This window comes from Podarcis pityusensis (genome assembly GCF_964106645.2).
Source record: "Podarcis pityusensis genome assembly, chromosome: 2".
In the NCBI taxonomy this organism is placed as follows: domain Eukaryota; kingdom Metazoa; phylum Chordata; class Lepidosauria; order Squamata; family Lacertidae; genus Podarcis; species Podarcis pityusensis.
The window spans coordinates 90639665-90665533 of NC_138029.1; the positions used below are offsets into that span (position 1 = coordinate 90639665).

Sequence of the window (25869 nt, forward strand, 5' to 3'; positions counted from 1 at the left end):
ACAGAATGGGAACTGAGACTAAGATCAGAAATCTTGCATAAAACCAGATGATTTTTAGGTCGTATAGGTCTTTGAGCACTATGCTGGTCATTGAACTGTGCTGACTGCCAGCTCACAGAACTAAAAAATAAAATTTATAGTTTTAACTGGCTTTATGAGCCAATTTTGGCTGGCAAGTGGGACAAGTTTTGTACCAGTAAATAAACAATAAACTAGCAGCTAGTGATACGGGGAAGGTTAATGTTCATACCTCTCTCAGGTCCAAACTAGATGTCAGTCTAAACCAGGTTAGGCCTTTCAAATTTATAGCAGGTCGCTGAGTCAGTTTTGACCAGGATTACAGTGCACGGGGAGGGGAAGTTTAATCCAACAAAAACTGCCACCACCAGGACTTGAACATTTGCTGAGGGGGGGAGGATATGTGTGAGGAAAATGTTGATTTGTATGAAATAAAGCATCCAGACAAACAATAACAAGGGGATTGGGAGGGGAGACTCCTGGTTTTTTTTTAAATCTGAAGCTGCAAGTGGCAGTATTAGCGGGTAGCCTTTAAGGACTAAATGGAGGAACATTTTTCCCTGAACTCTCAGCTGAGCCTCTTTACCTTTTGCTTGCATGGGTTGCTCAAAGGTTGGTGGAGCTGTTTATTTTCAATCTAACACTTATTAGCTTTTGACACCTTTCAACCTTTTCTGTGTGGGCTGTTGATAGATTGATTATGTTGTCACTTTATTGCTTGCTTGCTTGTTACTGTGCGACTTTTCGCCATAGTAACACTAGTGGCTGGTGGTGTTCAGTTTTTAAAGGCAGTCATCAATATATATATATTTTTTGCAGTGTGATGATTTAGGTTTAATGCCATTATCCCACACGTCCCTGCTTGAGGATTATGGTGACTTTGTTTTCATTCAAATTGTGTTTTTCTTTTCTTTACTCCATCTCATTTTTATTGCTCCTTTTTTTGTTTAGTGTTTAATTTGCACAGCAGTAAACCAAATAGAATGACATTAGCAGTGGGCGCTCTTTGTCTTATGCTATTAGAATGAATTGGTGTTTCTGTGGGCCATTACTCCTAATCTGGGCGAGCACAGAGGCCAGCAGAGAGGGAACTGCCAACAGAGCATCTAAAAACTTCTGTAGGCAGTTGATGGTTATCTAGAAGAAAGAAAAAACCTTCCTTAATAATAGAACAGCCTATTATATTTGCCCTAAAAACAAAATAGGGTGGCATGATCTCCAGGCCACAAATTTTGTTTCTAGACTGTTTTCTTAAAATATCTTCTTCTTTTAACCAGCAGAGAAGAAATGCAAGGAAAAAGAAAAGAGCACAAAGAAATTGCTACTAAAGTCAGAGCAAGTGGCAACACTAAGAGAGAAATGGCTCTATGTTTTATCAAAGCACCTTTTCACATTGGCAAGAAATGTGGCAAATATCTAAATGTTCGTTCAAGGGGACCTAAAAGAGCCCTGGATAGCCAAGGAGGCTTATTTAAAATTTGGATTGGACTATATTAATCTTCAAATTAAATGAAAGAATGAACCATGATAATCAAATGAGTACTCCTCAGCAAATAAGCTGGCAGTGGTGTGATTTGGCATTATATGTCCTTTACAGCACTGATGCATCAATTCCAAACACACTGGAAATAAGTCCCATTGAACTCTGGAGTAGAGTTCTGAGTAGACAGCCTCACAGCACATCCTGTGTACATTTTCAAATCCACGTTCTGCAAAGATCCTTTCTCAAAACCTATGTGGCATCGAGGGCTATCTTCTTTTGTTTTTTTGCAAATCAAAATTATGGAACTTGGAATTCATATGGGTTTCATTGAAGTGTAATAGCTAGAGGGGATTTCAAAGAAAGGCGCTACCTCTTTCCAATCACCTTCTGTCTCCATCCCAAAGTAAATATATATGACTCTTTTTGTTTCTACATAAAATGACAGTGTTTATGGCCATTGCCATACATACATATGCTAATTTTGCTCTAGTGCAATCCAAAAATCAAGGTGGTCCCCCCCCATGATGGGTCAGTTTTATCGGTTGAAGCTGCTAAAATGCATTATTCATATGTAGCTGTCAAAAGTTATGTGTCGAGGCTGAGCCTGTCTTTGTGACAAAATTTATATTGTTTTTCTACTAGATGGGCCTGAAAGAAGCCGTTTATTTTCTGAGTTCTGAGCAGATTTCTCAAGTACTAATGTCAGGGGTTAGGTAAAGGGGGTGGGCAAAGCAACACTTTCTTTTTATAACAACATAATTTTAATTGTAGTCACATTATTTTTCCTAAATGGCCTAACAGTAACTATGATGATGGAAAGAATAATTAGTGCCATTTTTTCTTTCATTTTTACTCTGATCTGTATTGAGAATTGGAATTGTTTTGTGCTCCTTCTCCTGTCAACATGATCAGAATAGGATTTGCATCATATATCTGCGATGCCTACAGTGTAGGGGGAATTATTTTAACAAAAGTGTTATTTAAAAACAAACGAACCTACGTTCAAGAGGCTTATAACTGTGGAGTTATTAAGTTAAAGGATACAGCAATATTATTGTTTTACTGAACTAGATTCAGTTAAAGATGAATAGTTTCTTGGATCAGTATTGATACCACCTTCCACCCACATTAAGGCACAATGCACCTCAGCCACTGCCTGCTGCAGCTTAAGAGGGGCCATTGCCACATCCATGGTCCATGAAAGATGGTAGGCAGATTGCAGTACTGGCCTGGAGCTGTCACAGTGCCATCATGTGAAAGCAGAGGGGCAAGCTCAGGTTCCAGCTTGGGCTCAGCCCTTCCCCTGGCATGCCCTCTTTCGTGGTTTCTAGTGGTAACAATTCCTGCTCACCCACCTACAACATTCAACAGGCCAAACCAGGGACCTCTGCACCACACTTCACAAGCAAAGGCTGTTGATGGAGGGATACCTTTTTCCAACCCAACCTGCCCCCATCCAGCCAGCACAAAGGACGTTTGGATTGTGCCTGTTCTGATGCACTTTTCAACTCAAAATCTTACGGAGGTTTGAATAAAAAAACAATACTGAATAGGAGGGAAACCCTCTTCTTGGCATAGCTGCTGTGTTCCTAAGTGCTTTGGTATAATTTACAGGGTAGTGTTTCATTTCCCCCATTTCAGTTTAATTGGGCTCTAATTTTGGCTGCAATGGCCTTCTAGTGAAACCTTCATGTCAGCTTATTATCCTTAAATGCATAGGAGGGTAGGTGCCATCCATCCAAAACGGATACACTAACAGATTTCTTGGTAAATACTAAATGACTATGATGGATGACGCTACTCCCACTCATTACTATAGTGGGGGAAAGAGTTCTTGGCAGCCAGATGCCATCATCTGAGCAGAAACATGAAGGTGGCCAACCAGTATACTTGTACCATACAGAAAAGGAAAGAGGACTTTGTCCTGCTGGATTGCATGGAAGAGCATTGGAGAATTAATAACCATAACTGAAAACATGGCTGGGAGAACTCACTTCATGTTGAAATCAAGAATACAACCTTCAGTTGCATTAATCATGCTGTGTTTTTTATTTTTATTCTATGTTTCTATTTTGATATGTTTTGAATAATGTTGGAAGCTGAAAGGCAGACTATACATACTTTTAATTAAGAAATAGCCATGGAGAATTGGGCCTGTTAACTTCCATTTGACCAGGACAACATGGGGTTTATTTTCATCTGAAAGTGAACTCCTAATCAAGAAACTTGATTGGTGGGCTCACATTATCCTGAGAGCTGTTGAGGTTCAGCAGTTTTGAGGGTTATTTATAGTCCAGAGAGTTGCTCACGGGTTCAACATCTTAAAGTAGAGCAGGGGAATCTTTGGCCCCCCAAATGTTGCTGGTCTGACTCCCATCAGCCCCAGCCAGCATGGCCAAAGGTCAGGATGATGGGAGATGTAGTCCAACAACATCTGGAGGGCCACTACTACTGCAATAGAGCACTGGGAAAGTGAAATGGTCTGATGTTCTTCCACAGCTCTTGGGCAAATGTAAACATGAGAGCTGTTTTAGAACCTACCTAAAATAGTACTAAAAAGACTTCCACCATCACATATGGCAAAATTCTACCAATTGGTCCATTTGTGGTTTTTTGAATCCAGCCCTCTGAATAATGCAAGCAAAGAAGTGACCATGAGAAACAAGTAATGGACAGGTTTAAGTCATTTAATGCAGGAATGATAACAGTTTAACCCCTCTGCTTCTGTTTGTTGTGTTTACAGGACATTGAGAAGACAATGAGCACAGCATTGAATGAGCTGCGTGAGCTTGAAAGGCAAAATACTGTGAAACAAGCCCCTGACGTTGTCCTGGACACCCTTGAACCCATGAAGAACCCTCAGATAGGTTCTGTCAACTCTGAACCTGCCAGCCCCCTTCACACCATCATGATCAGAGATCCTGATGCTGCCATGAGGCGTAGCAGCAGCTCAACCACGGAGATGATGACTACTTTTAAGCCCGCCCTCTCAGCCCGGCTTGCTGGAGCTCAGCTTAGGCCCCCACCCATGAGACCCATCCGGCCAGTTGTCCAGCATCGATCAAGTAGCAGTAGTAGCTCAGGAATGGGTAGTCCTGCAGTGACACCCACAGAGAAGATCTTCCCAAATAGCTCCTCAGATAAATCTGGCACCATGTAGCTAGCACCATCCCGAGGGAACCTCTGGTGGAAAAATGGGTAACCACCCCTATTTTCATTTCCTGTGTGATTGTACAAAATGATGTCATATACTGAAGGGAAAAGGCAGCGAAAACAACTCCTGGAAAAACATTGGCACTGAGGACAGTAGATGTGGCTTAAGGATTTCATGATATTTTACACACATACTCATCAAGATTGCTGGAAATATTTGGTGTAGCCAAATAAGATGGCTATTTTATGTATTACCACTGGAACATTCTGGTCTGTGTAGAAGTATATATATGACACTGTCCATAGCCCAGTAACATTTTAGTAGATTTACCTCAGAAACTCACCCCTAGACTTCTGCTGGAGAGCGATTTTGTGTGTGTGAGTGAGTGTGCGTGTGTGGATTACACAGCAACCGTGCATTAAGCAATAGAAGATTGGTCAGTCCTTGAATTGAATATTCACACTGGCTTGGCTTGGCGTTAGAGTTGCAGCAAGCAAAAGGAAACACCATGGGGGTTTGGCTCAGCTGTTGTCCTGCAAATACAGAAGTGCATCTGATGGTGATGTTTACCCTGCTAGGTAGATGGATGGATTTCTGTCTGCAAGTTCATCTCTTAAAAGACTGGTTCATTGAAACATGGAAGTTTGTGGTCATTTCCTGGTTGGAAGGAGTATACCACCTGTGGACGCAAAGAAATTAAAAGTAGTACACCTTCCCTTTGCGTGAAGGGGAAACCTAGGATTTTCTGTACGTACTTCATGTTGTAGCACAATGTTATGTGTGTACAAAAGAAACTCAACTCCTGCTGTCTTGAAGTTTTCAAAACAGAAGAGGACTCTGAAGTAACCTGTGGTTGATAACAATAAATAAATAGGCTAACTTATATAGTGTTTGAAATATTTTATTCCCCCATCCTAATGATTCCTTTGGAGAAAATCTGGATTAAAACAGGCAAGGAAGATTTTGGTAAAATCACATTCCCTTTAAAATGACTCAGCAGCACAAGAGGGTCTTGACTCAAACTGTGTCCCCTTGCATGAATAGCATGAGCCATATTTGACCACATCAGATATATAACTGATCTGATGAGGTGACAATTTGCACTTTCTGTACTGTACTATATAACAATATACAGCCGTTTGGAGTTTATGAAAACAAAGTTACGTTTCTTTCTAAAATTTAACCTAGGCAAAAAAAAATTATGCAGCGAGAGCTCGGGGTTGCATGATAGCTAAAACTTTTCCCTATTTACTGAACTCAAGACTCTTCTTGCTGCAATTTTTTTATTTTGTCTCCTTTTTGTGGACATCTCTGGCTGGACTTTTTCACTTTTAATTTAAACACCATTGTGCTTCTTGACAAACCTTGTTCAGACTGTGCACTTGATTAACTCTGCACTTTTCTTTGCTTTCTTGGCATCTTTTGGCTTTAATTTTGCAGTGGCCATCATTTAAAAAGAAGCTGGACTCGTTTCCCATTACTCCCTAGAGGTTGGTTTTAATGGCATCTACCATCTTTCAGGATGGTGTACCATATTTAAAGCAGGACCAGAGCTGTCAGGCAATCCTATGGAGGCTTGGCAGCAGCAGGGAGTTCGCGATGGAGGAACCATCACTTCCTAAGCCCTGCAAGGGTTGTACCAGTTTGGATCTGGGTTTGGCTGGGGTGGCGGCGGCGGCAGCTCTTTGCCTCCCCATCCCCGCCATTGGTTTCAATGAGAAGGTGTCCAGGACATGCCTGGAGGGGAGGGGAGATTATTTGCACCAATATATGCCTGGAATTCTCCCATTTTGCCCTCACTGCCCTTGGGGATACTGAGGACTATATTAGCAATGGCCTGCAGGAAGACTCCAGCTATTGGTCTCCCCCACTGAAAACAGAGAGGGAGTACCCAGTTGCCTGCCAGGCAACCTTCCCATGAGTTTAGGATTGTTCCTTTAGTAACTTACCATTTTATACTTCTTTATTTGCACAAATACATCCCCAATCCCGTCTGTGTACATAAAATGCATAGAATAGCCAAGTATTGGGTGGGATATCTATTACCCTCTGAAGTAAACACACACAATCATTGTGTGATTCTCCTTTTTTAAAATACCTCATGTGCAAGCATGCTTCATCCATGTTCCCTCTTCTCTTAACTGCCCCTTGCCTGTTTTAGTCTGTTTATATAATGGTGTACCTGCTTAAATGATGAAAAGTAACTGCTACAATGTAACTTTTTTTTAAGGCTAAATTTTAGTTGAGACCCAGTGATACCCAATCTTTGCACTTAGTAGATAATTCAGTGTAACAAAAATGCATCGGTAAAAATGAAAACAACCTCCCCATCCCTAAAACAGTCCTGACCTTCCCATGTATAGTGTGAAGGGAAAATAATGTATGTAGTTTATTATATTATTGTTCCTTAATATAATATTACAAAGAAAAATTGTGTTTACCTACATGTCTGCTAATGTTGTAGGCATTTGTAATTGCCACAATTAGTTAATATAGGAGTGTGTTTTTTTCATTCATCAAATTATTTTTATCTCTCCCACCCCCCCTCCCTTGCCTTTCCAACTTTAGAGTAACCCAAAGGTCATTATGACAGCAGATGTTAAGTTTGCTGTAGTAAAGAGCAAGAAAGTGAAGTCTTAGGCATTGGGATGGGGGTGGAGGAAAAATCATTTGTCAAACTATTTTATCTCCATTGCCAGTTACGTTTTCCCCACTTTAGCTCATGGGGAACAGTTGCTTTAGCAGGGTTTTTTTTAAAGCATACTTTTGAAAGTGACTTGAGAACAAAACCATGACTTTATTTGAGGGTTTACTTTGATACACTTCCAGTGTCTTTTTAAAAATAAATTATTTTTTGCTTCTTCATCTGTAGGTGGGGTTGTGTTTTTTTAAAAAAATCTTTAAGTGCCTTTTGAGCACCGGAACAAATGCTTGGATTAAATGTGCTTGGGAACTAGACATATCAAGATATCTCTTGTACAGTTAATGTTATACTGTGGGTGCATTGCTTTAAAGTTTTCCCCTCCTCTTTCTTTTGTATGAACAAGAAATGTATTTGCATTTTTAAAGAGCTACCCACATACTCACATACAAACCGCAGTGTTTGTCAAATTGCAGGCAACCACTAGGAATTGCAGAAGACCTTCTGCATTTGTGTGTAGTACAAAAATCACAACATTGGCAAAATATGTTGTCGAATCATCAAATCTTGGGTAGAGTTTGCACGTGTCTACAAAGTTCAGGTGTGTAGGTTTGGGGCACAATAATCTACTGGCAACTTTTTCGTTTTGCAAAGTGCCATTTTCTGTGCGGTCTCACACAAGAGAAATTCCTGGTAGATTTGTCTGTGTACTCAGACACAACTGGATCTGGCTTGACCCAACACAGTAATTTCAAGGGACAATTGAAAATGCATTAAAGTAGCGAATGTGAAGTGCATGGGCTGGATATTGTAAATCATTTGGGGGCAGGAGAATGAAGCAAATTCGTCTTTTGCTCACTATGCTAATTACGTCTTGTTCATGCTGATGCGATTCCTAAATCAGTAATGGGAGCATCTGTGTTGAGTTGATCTGAGACCAATATCAGGGCATATATAATTTGGCGTGTGGTGTCAAAATGAAGGGGGGCATTGTAGTGTTGGTTAAATTGGCTGAAGAAAATACCAGATGCAGCCTTTAAATAAAAAAATAAAAAATTCTCAACTTCAAAATGTTCCTAACAATGAAAACTGTTCCTTTTTCTTTATTGGCCTCTGCGCAAATAATGGGAGAGTGTCTCAATGCCACAGTACTGATGGACACTGCACTCTAAAATGGGGGGTTTCCAATGCAAAGCAAGTAAAATACCATAGAATTGACCTCTGATCCTCCCCATAAAATCAGAATTCTCTTCTTCAATCACAGCTACTTTAGCTTGCACCCAGGGATGGCTGACTGTAGATGTTGTAGCCTCTTCTCTTCTTCACCCCCTTGTAACTTGGTGGCAGTATTCCTTTTGTTCAATCAAGTGATGCGTGTTAACGGTGCTGACTTAAAAGCAATTGCACCCACCCTTATATTATTGCTTTACAGAAACTGTCATAAGCAAACAATGTAAATGTTTAAGACCTTTTAATGATATAAAGACCATGCACTTTTCCTCCCTCTTTGACTAAACAATACAGTACCTGATAGGGTTTTTTTCTGTTTGTAAATCCTGGACTATATAATTTCCTAGCAGTGCTGCAGTTTTCACAGTATGGCAATAGGCCTTCTGAATCCAATTTGCTTCTGAGTGGCTGCTTTTTGTTCTTGCCAGAAAACCTTAGGAAACTGCTGGTTGGCTGCCCTGTATAATGATTGTCGCCCCTCTTATGGATATTGTCTCTGTAATGTATGATAAAATGCCATTCAGTTAGAGTGTCTGATTGGATCCTATGTTATGTATGCTGATGATGCCATGTAGATCAAACCACTGGTTGGGTGTGGACTCATCCTGTTGAATAAACAGTTTACCTTTTCTCAAACGTTTTTCCAGTGATGATTTAACAGCCCACAATCCATGTAGAGTATTTTATTTATTTTAGAACTTTATAAACAATTGAATCAATTACATGTAATAAAACCAAAAGTGGATAAAACAATTAAGAGCGTGAAGAATGAAACCTGAAGCCTATATCACAGAACTGACCATGTTGGACATCAATAAGCTATAGCAGGAATGAGGACTCTTACTATATTCCAGATGTCGATGGACTTCCCTTTGTCATCAGGCATTTTTTTTCAACTGGAAGAGAGTTCCACAAAATTGGACCCTTGATACTCGACGGAAAACAACATGGATAGGCGCCATGGGTGATCATTAACTCCCTGAAAGTCCTTGGTGTTTAAGCAGATATAGGGGATCAGGCATTCCCAGAGTTATCCTGGACCCAAGTTGTTAAGGGCCTTATAAATTAATATGAGAACCTCGAACCTGGTCCCAGTAGCATATGGGCAGCCAGTGCAAGCTTATGAGCACCAGCGGTATCTGACCACATCAACAATCCAACCACAGCATTTTTGCAACAGTTGAAACCTCACAGAATATAGTCTTGTGCTTGAGGGGGGAGGGCACTTGCAGAAGGGGGAGCCCATAACTCACACATTTTGGGGGAAGCTTTACAAGCCCATTTTAAAGGGGGAAGGAAACTGAGGGAAGGTGAGGAAAGCTTGCCCATCATTAGCCAGATAGATCACGCAACATCCTTTGTTTTTTAAATATATATATAATAATGTATTGAACATAATAATTGAACATCATAATATAGCGAACATGTCTATGCACTTCCTCTGCTTCTTTGTGACCAGTTACCTTCAACAGGAACCTTTCAGATATTTTAGCTTTTTTTTTTAATATACTTTAGACTTGCACTTCTAAATAAAAACATTATGGGGTGGAGCAACAGACATGACTCTTTCCTTTGGATAGGAAGACACATTCAAGCCATGCACAGTTCAGAGGTTTCTACACACCCCTCTTCATGTAGGCAAAATAAGTATTATCAAAGTTCCAGCAAAACAAAAGCACATGAATGAGGACTGAGGAGAGTGAACAGTCAGGCCAGAGAGCAGTGTGACCTAGAAGAGGGCATGGACTAGAGGGAGTCCCATATCCTCCAACATTTCTCTGATGAAAATAGAGACTGCCCATTCCATGATGATAATTTTACCGTTTATACCCTACATATCTTACCTGGTTGCCCCAGCCACTCTGGGCAGCTTCCAACACATATAAAGACAAAAAGTAAACATTTTTAAAACTTCCCTATACAGGATTGCCTTCGTGCTGCTTGGGGGTTGGAAATCTCCATACCCTCCAATATTTCTCCAAGGAATATAGGGACATCCTAAGGAAAAGTGGGACATTCCGGGATCAGAAACTGAGACGGCTTCTCTAAATCAGGGATGTCCCTAGAAAATAGGGACACTTGGAGGGTCTGGGGTCCTGGAGGCTGCATTTGTCTGAGGTTTCACATCTGTGCTAAACTTGCCATCTTCCCCTCCTTGTGTCCTTCTCTGCATAGCTATTTGGGATCACAGTCCTTGGGCTGACATGAGGGTCCCATTTACACCACACATTTAAATCACTAGGATACCACTTTAAACAGGGTTCTCCCAAAGAATTCTGAGAGCTGTAGTTTTTTTATGGGTGCTGAGAGTTGTGAGAGTTATTTCCCTCACAGAGCTATGATTTCCAGAGTGATTTAACAATCCCTTTTCACAGGGAACTCCGGGAATTGTAGCTCTGGAAGGAAAAGAACTCTCGCAACCCTCAGCATAGAGTGCTCCTCCCAGAATTCTTGCGGGGTCTCTTGAATATGCTTCATGACAGCACTGTTGAATTTCACTCTGGGCACCATTGCACCATTAGAAATATTAAATATATCAACTGAATAGATGCATCCAATCCATTCTCTGTCAACTGCACACACTAAGTAGTCTCTGGCAGCAGCCAAAGGCCTCAAAACCAGCCTCTGCCAGTGCTCAGGCTGGCTGGCACTTTGCAAAGAGAGCATAGGGGCAGCTAGGCCACCATAGTTTTCAGTGCTGTCCCCAGTAAAATTAGTAAAAGGAAGCTAAAAGGTAAAGGGACCCCTGACCATTAGGTCCAGTCGTGACCGACTCTGGGGTTGCGGCGCTCATCTCGCTTTATTGGCCAAGGGAGCCGGCGTACAGCTTCCGGGTCATGTGGCCAGCATGTGGAGAACCAGAGCAGTACACGGAAACGCCGTTTACCTTCGTGCCGGAGCAGTACCTATTTATCTACTTGCACTTTTGACGTGCTTTCGAACTACTAGGTTGGCAGGAGAAAAGGAAGCTAGTCTCCCATAAAGGTTTGTAAGCAATCACCAACATAAAATCTGAGGAAAATCCAGAAGATACTAAATATCCTAGTTTTGAGTTTGTGGCATTACCGTTGAGAGCTTGTTTAAAAACGATAAAAGGAACAAAAACACTGAGGTGAGTACCTTTCACATTTCCAGGCTTGATTGTTTAAAGTTCCTTGTTTCATGCTTTCAGCACCATTATTACTGCTTTATAGCTTTATTCCTCAGAACTTCTGGACCAAGACCTGGACTGCCTTCTCAGTTATGAATACTGATATTGGATATGTGTCTAGATGTAGCCAAAGGTCCTGCTTATCCTAATTTGGGCTCTTCTAAGCAAATCATTGCTATCACTCAGGGATAGCGAACCTGTGGCCCTCCAGAGATTGCTAGGCTCTCAATAACCCACAAAAAACCCCACCAGCCAGAATGTGCCCATTGAATAGTCCATATCATAATACAGTGGTGACTCGCAAGACGAAATTAATCCGTTCCGCGAGTCTCTTCGTCTTGCGTTTTTTTCGTCTTGCGAAGCAAGGCTATTAGCGGCTTAGCGGCTATTAGCGGCTTAGCGGCTATTAAAGGCTTAGCGGCTATTAACGGCTTAACGGCTTTAAGAAAAAGGAAACAAACTCGCAAGAACTCGCAAGATGTTTCGTCTTGCAAAGCAAGCCCATAGGGAAATTCGTCTTGCGGAACGACTCAAAAAGCGCAAAACCCTTTCGTCTAGCGAGTTTTTCGTCTTGCGAGGCATTCGTCTTGCGGGGCACCACTGTATATCAACTTAATATATTTTATTTACCACACCGACTCGGCCCTGAACACACTGACCAGATGCTTGGAAGCTGTGGCTGGATGGTTTCGTGGGAGCCGATTGAAACTAAATCCTTCGAAGACAGAGGTCCTATGGCTGGGTCGGGATGGCATGGGGATGAGGGACCAACTCCCTTCTCTTGCGGGGGCCCAATTAGTGCCATTGCCTTCCGTTAAGAGTTTGGGTGTAATCCTTGACGCCTCCCTTTCCATGGAGGCGCAAGTTACAGCAACAGCCAAGGCGACATTTTTCCACCTTCGCCGCATCAAGCAGTTGGTCCCTTACCTTTCCCGCCCCATGCAACGGTGATCCACGCAACGGTCATCTCTAGGCTTGACTACTGTAATTCGCTCTATGCGGGGCTGCCCTTGAAGCTGTCCCAGAAACTCCAGCGGGTGCAGAATGCTGCAGCGAGGCTCCTCACGGGGTTTCTGCCATTTACCCAGTGCTTTTCAAACTGCACTGGCTCCTGTTAGAGTACAGGGTCAGATTTAAGGTGCTGCTTTTGACCTTTAAAGCCCTTCACGACCTAGGACCCTCGTACCTATGGGACTGCCTCTCCCGGTATGCCCCACGGAGAGCCTCAAGGTCCATAAACAGCAACACCCTAGTGGTCCCGGGCCCTAAGGAAGTAGATTGGCTTCAACCAGAGCCAGGGCCTTTTCAACACTGGCTCCTGCCTGGTGGAATGCTCTGCCTCATGAGACCAGGGCCCTGCAGGATCTGATTTCTTTCTGCAGGGCCTGTAAGACAGAGTTGTTCCGCCTGGCTTGGAGCCAATTTGATTCCCTCCCTCTCTTTCTTTTTTCTTTTCCTTTCTCCTCCTGCGATGAGGCTACATTTTAATATTTTAATGTTTCAATATTTTAATGTTGTATTTTAATTTTGTTTTTAAGTTGTAATCATTCAACTTGTTTTTATTATTGCTTGTAAGCCGCTCTGAGCCCAGCCTTGGCTGGGGAGGGCGGGGTATAAATAAAAATTATTATTATTATTATGAAGCAGTATTCTTTTATAAAGTGCAAATGTCTATATGTTATATATTGGGGTGCTTCCCCTAAACACTTTTTTTTTTACATGAAAGACTTGCATCCTACAAGTTTAAGCAAGCAGAGCAGGAGCTTTCGTGTTGTGCCATCATGCAGAGGAAGAGACTTGGGACTGAAAGACCAAAGGGGTACATAGAGGCAAAAGGTGGGATTCATCTAAAGTGTTGCATGCATGGAACAAAGTTCACCTGTGCAACAAACTGCGCCCCCCACCCCAAACACCCACTTGCTACTCCTAAATCTGCTCTGGAGGGTTGGGGAAGCCCCCAGAACAGGTTTAGGGGTCCTGCAAGTGTGGGCAGAAGTTGGAAAAGTGCATGAGCGGACCTTGTTCCACACATGCATACCCCACTTAGCGCTACATTGAATTCTTTTACAAAGCTGGTGCCCTCCTGAGTTTTCCAGAGCATGAGGCAGGCAAAGCAGGGCCGGATTTAGGTTTGATGAGGCCCTAAGCTACTGAAGGTAATGAGGCCCTTATATGTCCAGCTGTCCTTTGTCAACAACAAATTGTCACTGTTTTTTTGTGTTGAATATATATATGCTATATGGTAATTTATGGACTTACAGTGGTGCCTCGCAAGACGAAATTAATTCGTTCCACGAGTTTTTTCGTCTTGCGGTTTTTTTCGTCTTACGAAGCACGGTGTCGGAAAAGTTTTGGAAAAGTTTCAAAAATCACCAAAGTCTTCAAAAACCTCAAAAAAGGCTACCACAGCGCGTGCTATGAGTTGCTCCTCGAAGTCAAGTCGCAACTGTATTAACGGTTTTAAGAAAAAGGAAACAAACTTGCAAGATGTTTCCGTCTTGCAAAGCAAGCCCATAGGGAAAATCGTCTTGCGAAGCAACTCAAAAAACCAAAAACCCTTTCGTTTTGCGAGTTTTCCGTCTTGCGAGGCATTCGTCTTAAGAGGTACCACTGTAATAGGTATCTAAAGCCATTTGCACATAACAAAACATGTATTTTATCAATGTAGTTGTTGAACTGAAATACAATTAATAAGAAGTATATTAACAGCAAAATACAATTAAGAAGAAGTATATTAATAGTGAAATAATTATTAAGCTATTAAGGAGCCTACACAAAACAAAACAAAACAAAACAAAACAAAACAAAACAAAACAAAACAATACTGTTGCTGTATGTAGGTTTTATTCTATTTGTTTTTTATCTTATATTTTGGAAATGTAAATCCAGGTTTTTTGCCCTTTACCTTTTTTGGGGGCCCCAAGAGAGGGGGGCCCTAAACTATAGCTTGTTTAGCTTATACGTAAATCCGGCACTGAGGCAAAGACAAAAGCAGGCTGTGCTCCACTCTGTCACTTCCCCCACCAATTGTCCTGTGGGGAAGAAAAATGAAGTAAAGGTAAACTTCATTGCCTGCTCCTGTTGTACAGCCTTCTCTCCCCACAGGGCGAACTTTAAATTTATTTGTTTTAGTACAGTGGTACCTCGGGTTACATACGCTTCAGGTTACATACACTTCAGGTTACAGACTCCACTAACCCAGAAATAGTACCTCGGGTTAAGAACTTTGCTTCAGGATGAGAACAGAAATCGTGCTCCAGTGGTGCGGCGGTAGCAGGAGGCCCCATTAGCTAAAGTGGTGCTTCAGGTTAAGAACAGTTTCAGGTTAAGAACGGACCTCCGGAACGAATTAAGTACGTAACCAGAGGTACCACTGTATTTTGAAGTTGCAAACTGCCATGGGTGCCTTAGCAAATAGACAGTAGATAAATGCAGTTGATCAGTAACATTTGTGACTACATATCTCATCACACTGTGCTGCTTTGAGGCTGATGGAAATTGTAGTCCAAAATATCTGGCGGGCACCAGCCAGCACTGATGACAACTGCATCAAATTTTATAGAATGGCAGAGAAGGGTTCTACTTCAAGTGCAATGATTCACATTTCAACAATTAAAATTTGGCTGCAGAGCTTGCTTAATTGATTTATTAAACCATTTATGTTTCACACTCCATGCTATTGGATTTCAGGGCAATGTACAACATAAAACACCCCAGAACATCAGTAACGTACCGCGAATATCAATGTATTTGAATAGGCAGGGGAACATTGTGTATCTCAATAGGGAGATAATCTGAATTAAAGTACAGGAGATGTAATTAAACTCATATGGGTGTGGTAGAGTCAGATTCTGCAGCTCTGGGGTCAGGAGAATGTGAAGTATTTGTATAACAGAGGATTGCTTCACAGTCTAAGTGGGATGCGTCAGGGGAGAACAGGAAGTCAGATTAGTGGCAAAGACTGCAAGCCTATACAGTGGTACCTCAGGTTAAGTACTTAATTTGTTCTGGAGGTCCGTTCTAACCTGAAACTGTTCTTAACCTGAAGCACCACTTTAGCTAATGGGGCCTCCTGCTGCTGCCGCGCCGCCGGAGCACTATTTCTGTTCTCATCCTGAAGCAAAGTTCTTAACCTGAAGCACTATTTCTGGGTTAGCAGAGTCTGTAGCCTGAAGCGTATGTAACCTGAAGCCTATGTAACCCAAGGTACCACTGTACATGTTTATTCAGAAGCATGTCTCACTCACTTCTGGGAGGCTTTACCTTTCAATCATATGGAGCAGAACCCATTGGATGTCATAGGAAATACTTCTGAATTATATAGGATTACACTGCAATAGTTGAAATTTGTCTGCTCTCCTTGCTTTTCTGGCATCATAATTGTGATCTTTCTAATCAGCTTTTCATAATTTAAATGAACAAGAGCCTTTCTTAGACTGCTTCTGTAGCATTCGTGCTTTTTTGCTTCCCCCTTATGCTTTTTTATGAGAGTTTCTAAATGGTTTTCTGCAGTGTATCTGGACTATGGTAAGAGGCTGACCCTCTTTTGGGCTAAATAGATTACATTTTTACATTGTCTCCCTCTAAGTACTTGAAGACAGAAAGGCTTCTGGGTGCACTGCTGATACAGGCCTCAAGCTCAAGTGGGTTTCATGTATTTCTTTCATGCGTACTGTTCGGCTTAATTTGCCAAAGCAAAGGTATTCACATTGCAGTAAACAAAGAAGAATGCTGAACTGCATTCTGCTTGTGCTTTTATGAATGTCATTCATTGGAACACTTACAAAGTGCTTCGCTTTGATCTGCTAGTTTCTGTTTTGAATAGTAATAGTAATATGCTTTTCTGAAAATCTGTTTCAAGTTTTGTGTGGCCATTCAGGTTTGAATGGGGCCATAGGTTCTTGAACTAGCTGGGAATTTTATATATATATACTTTGGAATTAGAAGTGATCGCGAAACCTTTTTATGGGAAGAGAATGTTCTGTGGAGAAAAGGACAGCAGGGTGACAGCAGGACAAATCAGCACAATAATTTTTTTTTCTGCCAGAATATATTTGCTTTCTTGGATGGCTTTAAAAGAGGGGTAGGCAAATTCATGGAGGAGAGGGCTATCAATGGCTACTAGCTGTGTTGGATTTGCTCTACCTCCACAGTTGGAGTCAGTGAGGCTTCTAAATACAAGTTGCTGGAAACCACAGGAGGGGAAAGGGCTTGTGTGCTCTGCTCCCTGGTTTCCCACAGGCATCTGGTTGGGCAGGATGCTAAGCTGGATGGGCCATTGGCCTGATCCAGCAGGCTACTTTTATGCTCCTTTATAGGAGCAACAGCCACACATGCATTCACTGTGGCTCTGATTGTCTTGTACATCCATATTTCACGGAGGGCAGGGATGAGGAACCCTCCAAATGAGAGCCAGTGAGGTGCAATGGTTAAGAGCAGTAGACTCGTAATCTGGTGAACTGAGTTCGCGTCTCCGCTCCTCCACATGCAGCTGCTGGGTGACCTTGGGCCAGTCACACTTCTCTGAAGTCTCTCAGCCTCACTTACCTCACAGAGTGTTTGTTGTGGGGGAGGAAGGGAAAGGAGAATGTTAGCTGCTTTGAGACTCCTTCGGGTAGTGATAAAGCAGGATATCAAATCCAAACTCTTCTTCTTCTCCAAATGTAGCTGGACTCCAACTTCCATCAGCCCCGGCCAGCAAAGTGAATGGCCAGGGAATGATGGGAGTTGCGGTCCAGCAACAGCTGGAAGGCCACAAATCCCTCATGCCTACTCTAGGGTGCATAGGAGCCAACTCCTAGGGGCTGAGGTTCCTTCGCCCCCCTCCCCTGCCCAATAAAGTATTTATGGAGGCCAAGCCCCCCAAAGCTGATGGACATTGTCATTCAAATGGTGCGCATGTGCCACATCTTGTGATTGAATATTCAGGGCAGGGCTTTCCTCCCCCACAGCGATATTTTATTCAAGCTGGCACCCCTGCTAGGGTGAAAGAATGAAAAAGGGAATTAACCAATTGTTTGGGTAATATCTGCAGTTCTCCTTTCTGTAATTTGGTTTGCGTGATTTACCCAAGCTCCTTGGCAACAAAACAAATACCTGGACAATGTCAGTTTCACAGATGGTATTTGTTCCGCATTTAAATGACAAGAACTGAAGATTAAAAACAAGCAAACCGATAGCACAAAATTGCTTAAGTGCAAACACAGATGATACCAAAGCGAAAAGCAACGAGAGGCTTCCACCCATACTTGTGCGTGTTGGTGTGCACATTTTCAAAGATGACAATTTTTTATTCCATGCCATTTTATGGTACTAAAGTTTGGCATGCCATGAATTATTCTACAATTTCAGTGCTAAGGGATCAATTTCCCACCCCCCGCCCTGGCTGAAGCTTTTAGTTTGCTCCATGAAATCCTGCAGGGACCTTACCTTCCCATCACCCCCCATCCCAAAACATGTGATCTTCATTATGTTATGTCTTCAAAATATTTCTTTAGCAGATTGCTAAGGGGGAGGGGAAAGACCATAGCTTAGTGATAGAGATTTACAACATCGTAGGTTCAACCTCTGGCATCTGCAGGTAGGGTGGGGAAAGGCTGGCATTTGAAACTCGAGAACTGCTAACAGTAGACAGTACTAAGCTACTATCATATTGTATAAGGCAGCTTCCTGTGTTCCTATTTCTGTATTTACAAAATAAGACGGACTCACCAACCACTGAATCTGTTAACTGCAACTTGGAAATGGATTCCAGGCACTTTTATCCATTCTTTACTTGCAGGTACTGGTTATACTTCTAGCTGAGTGAAGCGCAGTACAGATTGCCCACCATTTTGTACATCTAGGGATCTTCATACACTACAGAAAAGGACAGGAGTTTGTACATTTTGCTGCTGTCTTGGTTTTGGGTTTCTTTCCTTGGAGCCAGCTCTACAATTAGGCAGGGTGAAGTTGCAACCTCAGGCATCAGCTGCTGGGGCAGGTGGAGAAGAGGTAATAATAATAATAATAATAATAATAATAATAATAATAATATGCCTTCCATATGACTGGGTTGCCCCAGGCAACCTCCAGGGCATTCCTCCTAACCCCTCTTGTAGTGAGGGGAGGGGAAGGGGCATGATTCCTTTCAGTCAACATGCTACGACAGGGGTCCCCGACCTTTTCTGGCCTGGGAACACACTTGGACATATAAAACACTGTTGTGGACACCACAACACACTAATTTAACAGCGGAAAAGCTAGTGATAATAACAAACCTTCCACCAAACAACAGACAAAACACTGAGATACCCCCAAAACAAATAAGACGCAGAACCAAAAAATGCAAGCAGTCTCCCCACAAATAAATAAATAGAATCATTTTTTTTCTTTAAAAAAGTTGTGTTGTTGTTTTTTTAAAAAATGGGAGGGTCAGAAGGCCTTGGTGTGTGCCAAGGCATATGTCTGAGGGCTCTGCGGTGCAGATGTGCATCATGCCATCTATATATAGAAATATATATAACCTTCTAATGACAAAAAGTTAAGTTGTGATATTTAAAAGGCAAGCTGAGTATCTGAACTACTTCAGTAGGAGAGGTGGCTTGTTCAGGGACAGGGTTAATCACTCTCTTTTTGCTAGGCACTTGTCTAGGCGCTTGAGAACTTAGAACAGCATCCTTTTAAAAACCCCTCTGCTTATGTGGGAGCAGGGAGGGAAAGGAAAGATTGATTGTGCTGGCAGGCTGCCCTCCTCGCATGACCTTTGTTCTTGCTGCAGCATCGTGCCAAAGACTGATTGGCCTTAACTGTGCAACGCAAATTAATATTTAATTCCCTGTCATCCCGGCACATTTTTAATCCAGCCCTTGCTATAATTCTTCCTGATTGATTTCCAGCATGCTGACTTCGCAGTTTTTCCTCTTTTTTTAACCAGTTTAGCCATCGATTTAGAGGCCACGCTGGGAATCTAAACATCTATAAAGGCTCGTGTTGCTGTGCCCTGATTATTGTTAACAGAAAATTTAATCTATTCCTTTTAAATATGTATATGAGTGTGTGCGTGTTTACATAGAAAAAGAGGCAGGCAGACAGATACATGAGGGCAACTGCCATTAAACCACTGTTCAAATGAAAGGTTCCTGGACTGCAGACAGCCCCAGCTTTAAGTATTTTTGTGGGTTTCACACAAGAAACCGCCAGCGGTCACTCAGTCCAGGCAGCTCTAATTGGGAGAGAGAAATGTGATGGGGAGCAAGAGAGAGGCAGGAATGGTAGTGAATAGCAGCAGGGTGGGAGGCAGCATCAGTTGCACAGAGAACCAAGGGAGGCTACAAAGAGGACTATAAATAAAAGAAGGAGCAGCTACTCTAGGAAGGGGGCAAGATGACCTAAATGCTCCTAAAAGAAAGATTATGTAGTGGAGACACACAGATGGTGGAGGTGTGGTGAAGAGTCCAGAAGGACAGGAGGAACCAGTAACCCAGGGATAGCATAAAAGGTAAAGGGACCCCTGACCATTAGGTCCAGTCACGGATGACTCTGAGGTTGCGGCTCTCATCTCACTTTAAAGGCCAAGGGAGCCGGCGTTTGTGTGCTCCACAGACAGTTTTTCCGGGTCATGTGGCCAGCATAACTAAGCCGCTTCTGGCGAACCAGAGCAGCGCACGGAAACGCCATTTACCTTCCCGCTGGAGCGGTACCTATTTATCTACTTGCACTTTGACGTGCTTTTGAACTGCTAGGTTGGCAGGAGCTGGGACCGAGCAACGGGAGCTCACCCCATCGCGGGGATTTGAACCGCTGACCTTCTGATCGACAAGTCCTAGGCTCTGTGGTTTCACCCACAGCGCCACCCGCGTCCCTATGATAGCATAGGAAGGGGCAACTGGCCTGACTGGCTGAGTAGTGTCTACAACACTGACTTGCAGAAGCTCTCTAGGGTTTCCGACAAAGGTATCCTTTTACAACTCTACCTATAGATGCTGGAGATTTAACCCAAGACTTTCTGCATGAAAAGTATGTGCTTTACCTCTTAGTCAGGGAGTGAGGAACCTCTGGCTCACAGGCCTAATTATCCCCCCCCCCAAACATCTTCCCCATTTGGCCCAAGCCACGCCCCCTGCCAACCACCTGACTTTGTAAGCTGCTCGCAGTGAGTCCTGATTAGTGCTTGGAAGTCCCAGTCACCCAGTGCCATGCCACTGACTTCATTGTGGCACTAGGTGATTGACAGGCAGGCAGCCGCACGCACAAGCCAGATTTAAACCCTGTTTGGATGAGAGTAGGGGAGATACAAATCTGGCCTGCTGGCTGGATCCTGTTCCGTACCCTGTTTATAAGGTGTTTTGTTTTGTTTTGAAGTTATGGCCTATCAAGAAGAATGTCTTGACAAGCATTTGCCTTAGGAATGTACATTAATACCTTGGGTTACATACGCTTCAGGTTACAGACTCCGCTAACCCAGAAATATTACCTCGGGTTAAGAACTTTGCTTCAGGATGACAACAGAAATCGTGCTCCGGCAGTGCGACAGCAGCGGGAGGCCCCATTAGCTAAAGTGGTACCTCGGGTTAAGAACAGTTTCAGGTTAAGAACGGACCTCCAGAATGAATTAAGTTCTTAACCCAAGGTACCACTGTATTGTGATTCAGCATCTGCCACTGTTCCGGCTGAGCTCTCTCCCCCTCTCTCCCTGTTATATCCTGTTTGTTGCTGCTGTGTTTGACCCCCCCCCCCAAGTCGCTGTTGTTGCCATGCCACAGGGCAGCCTATAGTTTGTGTCATGAGTAGGTCAGGAGGGAGGAAAAGCCCTGTATGGGTGTTGCTGCAATCCTATCAATATGTACCTTAAAAATATGGAGGCTGCAATTTGTGTGTGTCGCTTTTCACAAGACTTCATTTCGCATAGATCTCACCACCGTAAGGCAACTTAAAACGCTCGTGCATTCTCTCTTTCCAGGGTGCAAACCAATAGATCCTATAAATCTGTCCTAAAATAGCATTACCCTCCTGGCAACATGGTAATGATTTTACCAGGACTGATTGCCACTGAATCGAAAGTGATGTGCTGCCATCTTGTGAGCATTTCTTGAAAATTCAAGCCCTACTCTGGAATTTCTAGTACTGTAGTGGTATATGGTACCCAGTCTCTACCTCTGGCAAATACTTTTTTGTTCAGTAGAATTTAAGAACGCGCAGAACACACATATCTGAAGTGAAAAGATAAATCATGATTATTATTTTTCTCCCTCCTGGCCTTTTTATATACTATACTAGCTTTCTGAAAGCACCTCAGTGTGGTAAGATAGCAAGTTCACCATGCACTGAAAACTGTTGGGGGAAAACCAAAATTAAAGAATCAGTGTCTTGCCAGGTGGAGAAGTATCAAACAACTTAGAATTGTAGAATCATAGAACTGTAAAGTTGGAAGTGGCCCCAAGGGTCATCTAGTCCAACCCCCTGCAATGCAAATGACTTTCAATATGTTGGTTTCCATCATATTCTGAAGACACACATCTTCACCTTTGACATCTGAGTTATATGTTTTGTGACAGCCAAATGCTCATGCCTTTTTCCATTGTACCCCATTCTGTTGCCTACTGAATCAGAACCTAAGGAAGAGCATATCTAAGTTATCATGGGAAGAGAGCCAGCAGTAACACAAAGTGCGCTTCCTATAGACCCCCCCCCCCAAATAATTCCTTCCCAACAGGTCTTTCTCATATTACAGTGGTACCTTGGGATACAGACACTTCAGGTTACAGACGCTTCAGGTTACAGACTCCGCTAACCCAGAAATATTACCTCGGGTTAAGAACTTTGCTTCAGGATGAGAACAGAAATCGTGCAGCAGTGGCACAGCGGCAGCAGGAGGCCCCATTAGCTAAAGTGGTGCTTCAGGTTAAGAACAGTTTCAGGTTAAGAACAGACCTCCAGAACGAATTAAGTTCTTAACCTGAGGTACCACTGTAGTTGCACTGCTGCCTCAGAAAGGTATCCCTTTGTATTAGAATATTTAATTTTGGGGGGTATATTAGGGTTTCCCCAATGACTTTCAGAAGGCCACAAGCCTACATTCACAGCATCACCTTTGAAATGTTGCACAGAAAGTGGCATTTAATGTGTGCATGGAGCCAGCTTGCGCAAAGGAACGTTTCTTTCCTCTCTTCCCCCTGTGTGCCCCCTGCCCCCAGCACAAACCTGTTTGGGGGTTTCTCCCCACCCTTCAGAGCAGATTTAGGGTGCACAAGAGGCATGCAGGGGGAGCACTGGGTGGAGGGAGAGTCTCATTGTGCAAGTGGACCTTGTTCCACACATGCAACAACTTATTTAAATTGGCCCACTAGTAGTAAATTTGGGGATATATGATGTGGTTTCAATATGATTGCTTGGGTTGGGGTAAGAAGTGACATCCATCCAGCTGCTTAGTATTATATGCAAAAGAATGTTCTAGAAGCCCAGCTTTTAGAAAGAATACTGTACAGTGGTACCTCGGGTTACATACGCTTCAGGTTACAGACTCCGCTAACCTAGAAATAGTACCTCGGGTTAAGAACTTTGCTTCAGGATGAGAACAGAAATCATGCTCCAGTGGCGAGGCAGCAGCAGGAGGCGCCATTAGCTAAAGTGGTGCTTCAGGTTAAGAACAGTTTCAGGTTAAGAACGGACCTCCGGAATGAATTAAATACTTAACCTGAGGTACCACTGTAGTATGAAGCTTCTAGGTTTTATGGCTATATATCAAACTTTGAAAAAATGACCAGAATGTTGTAATATACACTTACTTACTTGTGTGCATGAAAGGGTTAACCTGAGCTCAGGTTGCATGTGGCGGGTGGAGCTCCCTGAAAGTGTACTGAACCTCTCTAAAAGGAGATTCTACAACGTGAATCATTGCTAACTCAAATATTGCATGAACCTTTTTGTAAGGAAATCAAGTTATTTTCTTTTTAGGTCACTTGGAAGCCTTTTCTCCTTCATTTTTATGGCCATCAGATGGAACTTGTTTGCCATGGGCGTAGCTAGGAGGTTGGCAGAAGCTGGGACAGAGTAATGGGACCCCGTCGCAGGGTTCAAACCACCGACCTTCCAATCAGCAAGGCCAAGAGGCTCAATGGTTTAGACCACAGCACCACCCGCGTCCCAGACGCAGATGTGGACAAACGCCAGCTCCCTCGGCCTAAAGCAAGATGAGTGCCGCAACTCATAGTTGGCTTTGACTGGACTTAACTATCCAGGGGTCCTTTACCTTTTAGCTTTACCTAGCCAGGAGGGGGCAGGGGGGCAGCTGTCCCCCCATCAAGTAAATAAATACAAATATGGTACTTATCTAACTGACCAATTGTGTCGCAGATAACTCGGTTCTGCCCCCTAACATAAAGCCTGCCCCCCCCAACATAAATCCTGGCTACGCCCATGTTGTTTGCTGTAACTTCAGGAAAGTCAGTGAATAAACACTTGGTTTTTCAAAGCTAAGTGTCTGTGATTTATTCTAGCCTAAGTATTTTCCTGGGGAACATCTGTTTAGAGGTGGCAGATGCAAATCTAACTAAGTTTTAATGTACTTGGTAACATTTGCCATTGTGCTTAACTCTGCTATAAGAGAGTAAGGATCTCTCTACCAAACCCCTCTCTCCAACACAAAATAGGTCTGCAGATGGCACAGAATAAAAAATAAGGTGGCTGCGCACTTCATTGGTTATGTAGGCTAAGTGTAAGCCTTATGAATAGTCAATGGCTGAGCTAAAAAAAGACCACGCAACCAGAAAAAACTTCTATTTGTATACATAGGTTTGCTTTCTTGAGCTCAGTGTCTTTTAGTTTTAGTTTTAACTCCTGCCCGACAAAAACACAGTGAGGTCTTGTTTTATAATATATTCTATTTGTAATCATTTCTCTGTGAAATGGCTCTCTGTTGTTTCATGGAGTTATTTTTACAAAAGGATCACTCTTCCACACCCAGTTGCAGGTGTGTGTAAGGGCCCTCTCATTTTCTTCCATACCTCTTAGCCATTTAGCTAGATGAGAATCAGGCCCCTTTCAGACAAGCTGGTTTTTTTTTATTTCAGAGCACATGACCTGCGCCTCACTTTTACCCAGGCATCCAAAAACAAGTGGCCCTGAAGAAAGCACTTTTCCCAGGGCGACTGTGAGGCACGAGAGCATGGCACCCAAAATGGCCACCACGATCTCATGCAAAAAAAGGAGAATATCCTGGTTTTTTCCGAGGCACTTGGCAGGTATGCCTGGAAGGTGGAGGGAGGGGGGGTTCACCTCAAGAGCAAAATGTCTACGGCCTGCCCTGGCTTCTTGTAATAGCTCAGCTCCTCAGCTGGCTAATTAGCAAAATTTATTTCACATTTACAGGCAATTACAACTCATAAACAGATAAGCTCTCCCAAAGGTCTTCATTCTCCTTTTTAGCATTTTCTTTTGTTTCCACAGTACTTTTAGGATTATGACCTTGATGAATTCACAAGTTATTGGATTAACCGTCAAGGCAGGCCACATAAAGTTCTTCTAGCTACTCACTAGTTATTTTCTAGATCCTCTCTGCAGATGTTCTGGATGTTGGAAATGTTTGTGAATTGAAATCTGCTTTAGTGAGAGAGGTGCTTTCTCCCTCTTCTTCCAGAAGATGGCAATCAACACAAATTTATGACATCTTGCTATGTTTTCTAAAGGCGGCATGGGAGTGACCTCTGTCTATTGTGAACAAATTTAATTAAGATGAAACTTCTAGAGAAGGGTCTTTTTCTTCAAAGTAAAGAAAGAATAATTGGAAATCTTATTCAGCGGGCTTGTAAGAATTAAGCTGCCATAGGTAGTAAGAGCAAGAAAAAGGAGGATCTAAGTAAATATTAAATGGATTAAAAAATAAAGAAATCAAAGAGTTTTCTCCATATCGACACAAGTGCATAGCTGAACTGCTTGCTTGTTTATTGTATGTTAAATTGCCCTTTTGCTGTGATATCCAGCAGCACGTTTTGGGACAAGGACAGTAAGTATTCCAGTGCTAAACAGACAATAATATAACTCTACCTCTGAGCTGGGAGGGAGAATATCCGTGGTAGAGCAGGTGATTTGCATGCAGAAAGTCTTATTTTAATCCCTTGCATTTCCAGGGTCTCAGGGCCAATGCTTAGAGATGTTCCTACTCCTCTGTTTCCTGCAGTTCCAATGATCTTGAGCAGAGCCGGCCCTCCATGAGG

General features: G+C 42.8%; 1 protein-coding gene and 1 long non-coding RNA gene across 3 annotated transcripts in view; both read left to right on the forward strand.

Moving 5' to 3' along the window:
• Positions 1-9162, forward strand: part of SRGAP3 (SLIT-ROBO Rho GTPase activating protein 3) — a 187295-nt gene extending 178133 nt beyond the window's left edge. For both annotated transcript variants that reach the window (XM_080995650.1, XM_080995651.1), the window contains exon 22: positions 4245-9162. In XM_080995650.1, coding sequence (XP_080851776.1) covers positions 4245-4661 — 417 coding nt within the window. In that variant the 3' untranslated portion in view covers positions 4662-9162. The remainder of the gene's footprint in view (positions 1-4244) is intronic.
• Positions 9163-22296: 13134 nt separating this feature from the next.
• On the forward strand, positions 22297-25519 carry LOC308471715. Its single transcript, XR_013983114.1, has 3 exons — positions 22297-22323; positions 24727-24897; positions 25112-25519. It is a non-coding gene; the product is annotated as an uncharacterized lncRNA (long non-coding RNA).
• The last annotated feature ends 350 nt before the right edge of the window (positions 25520-25869 follow it).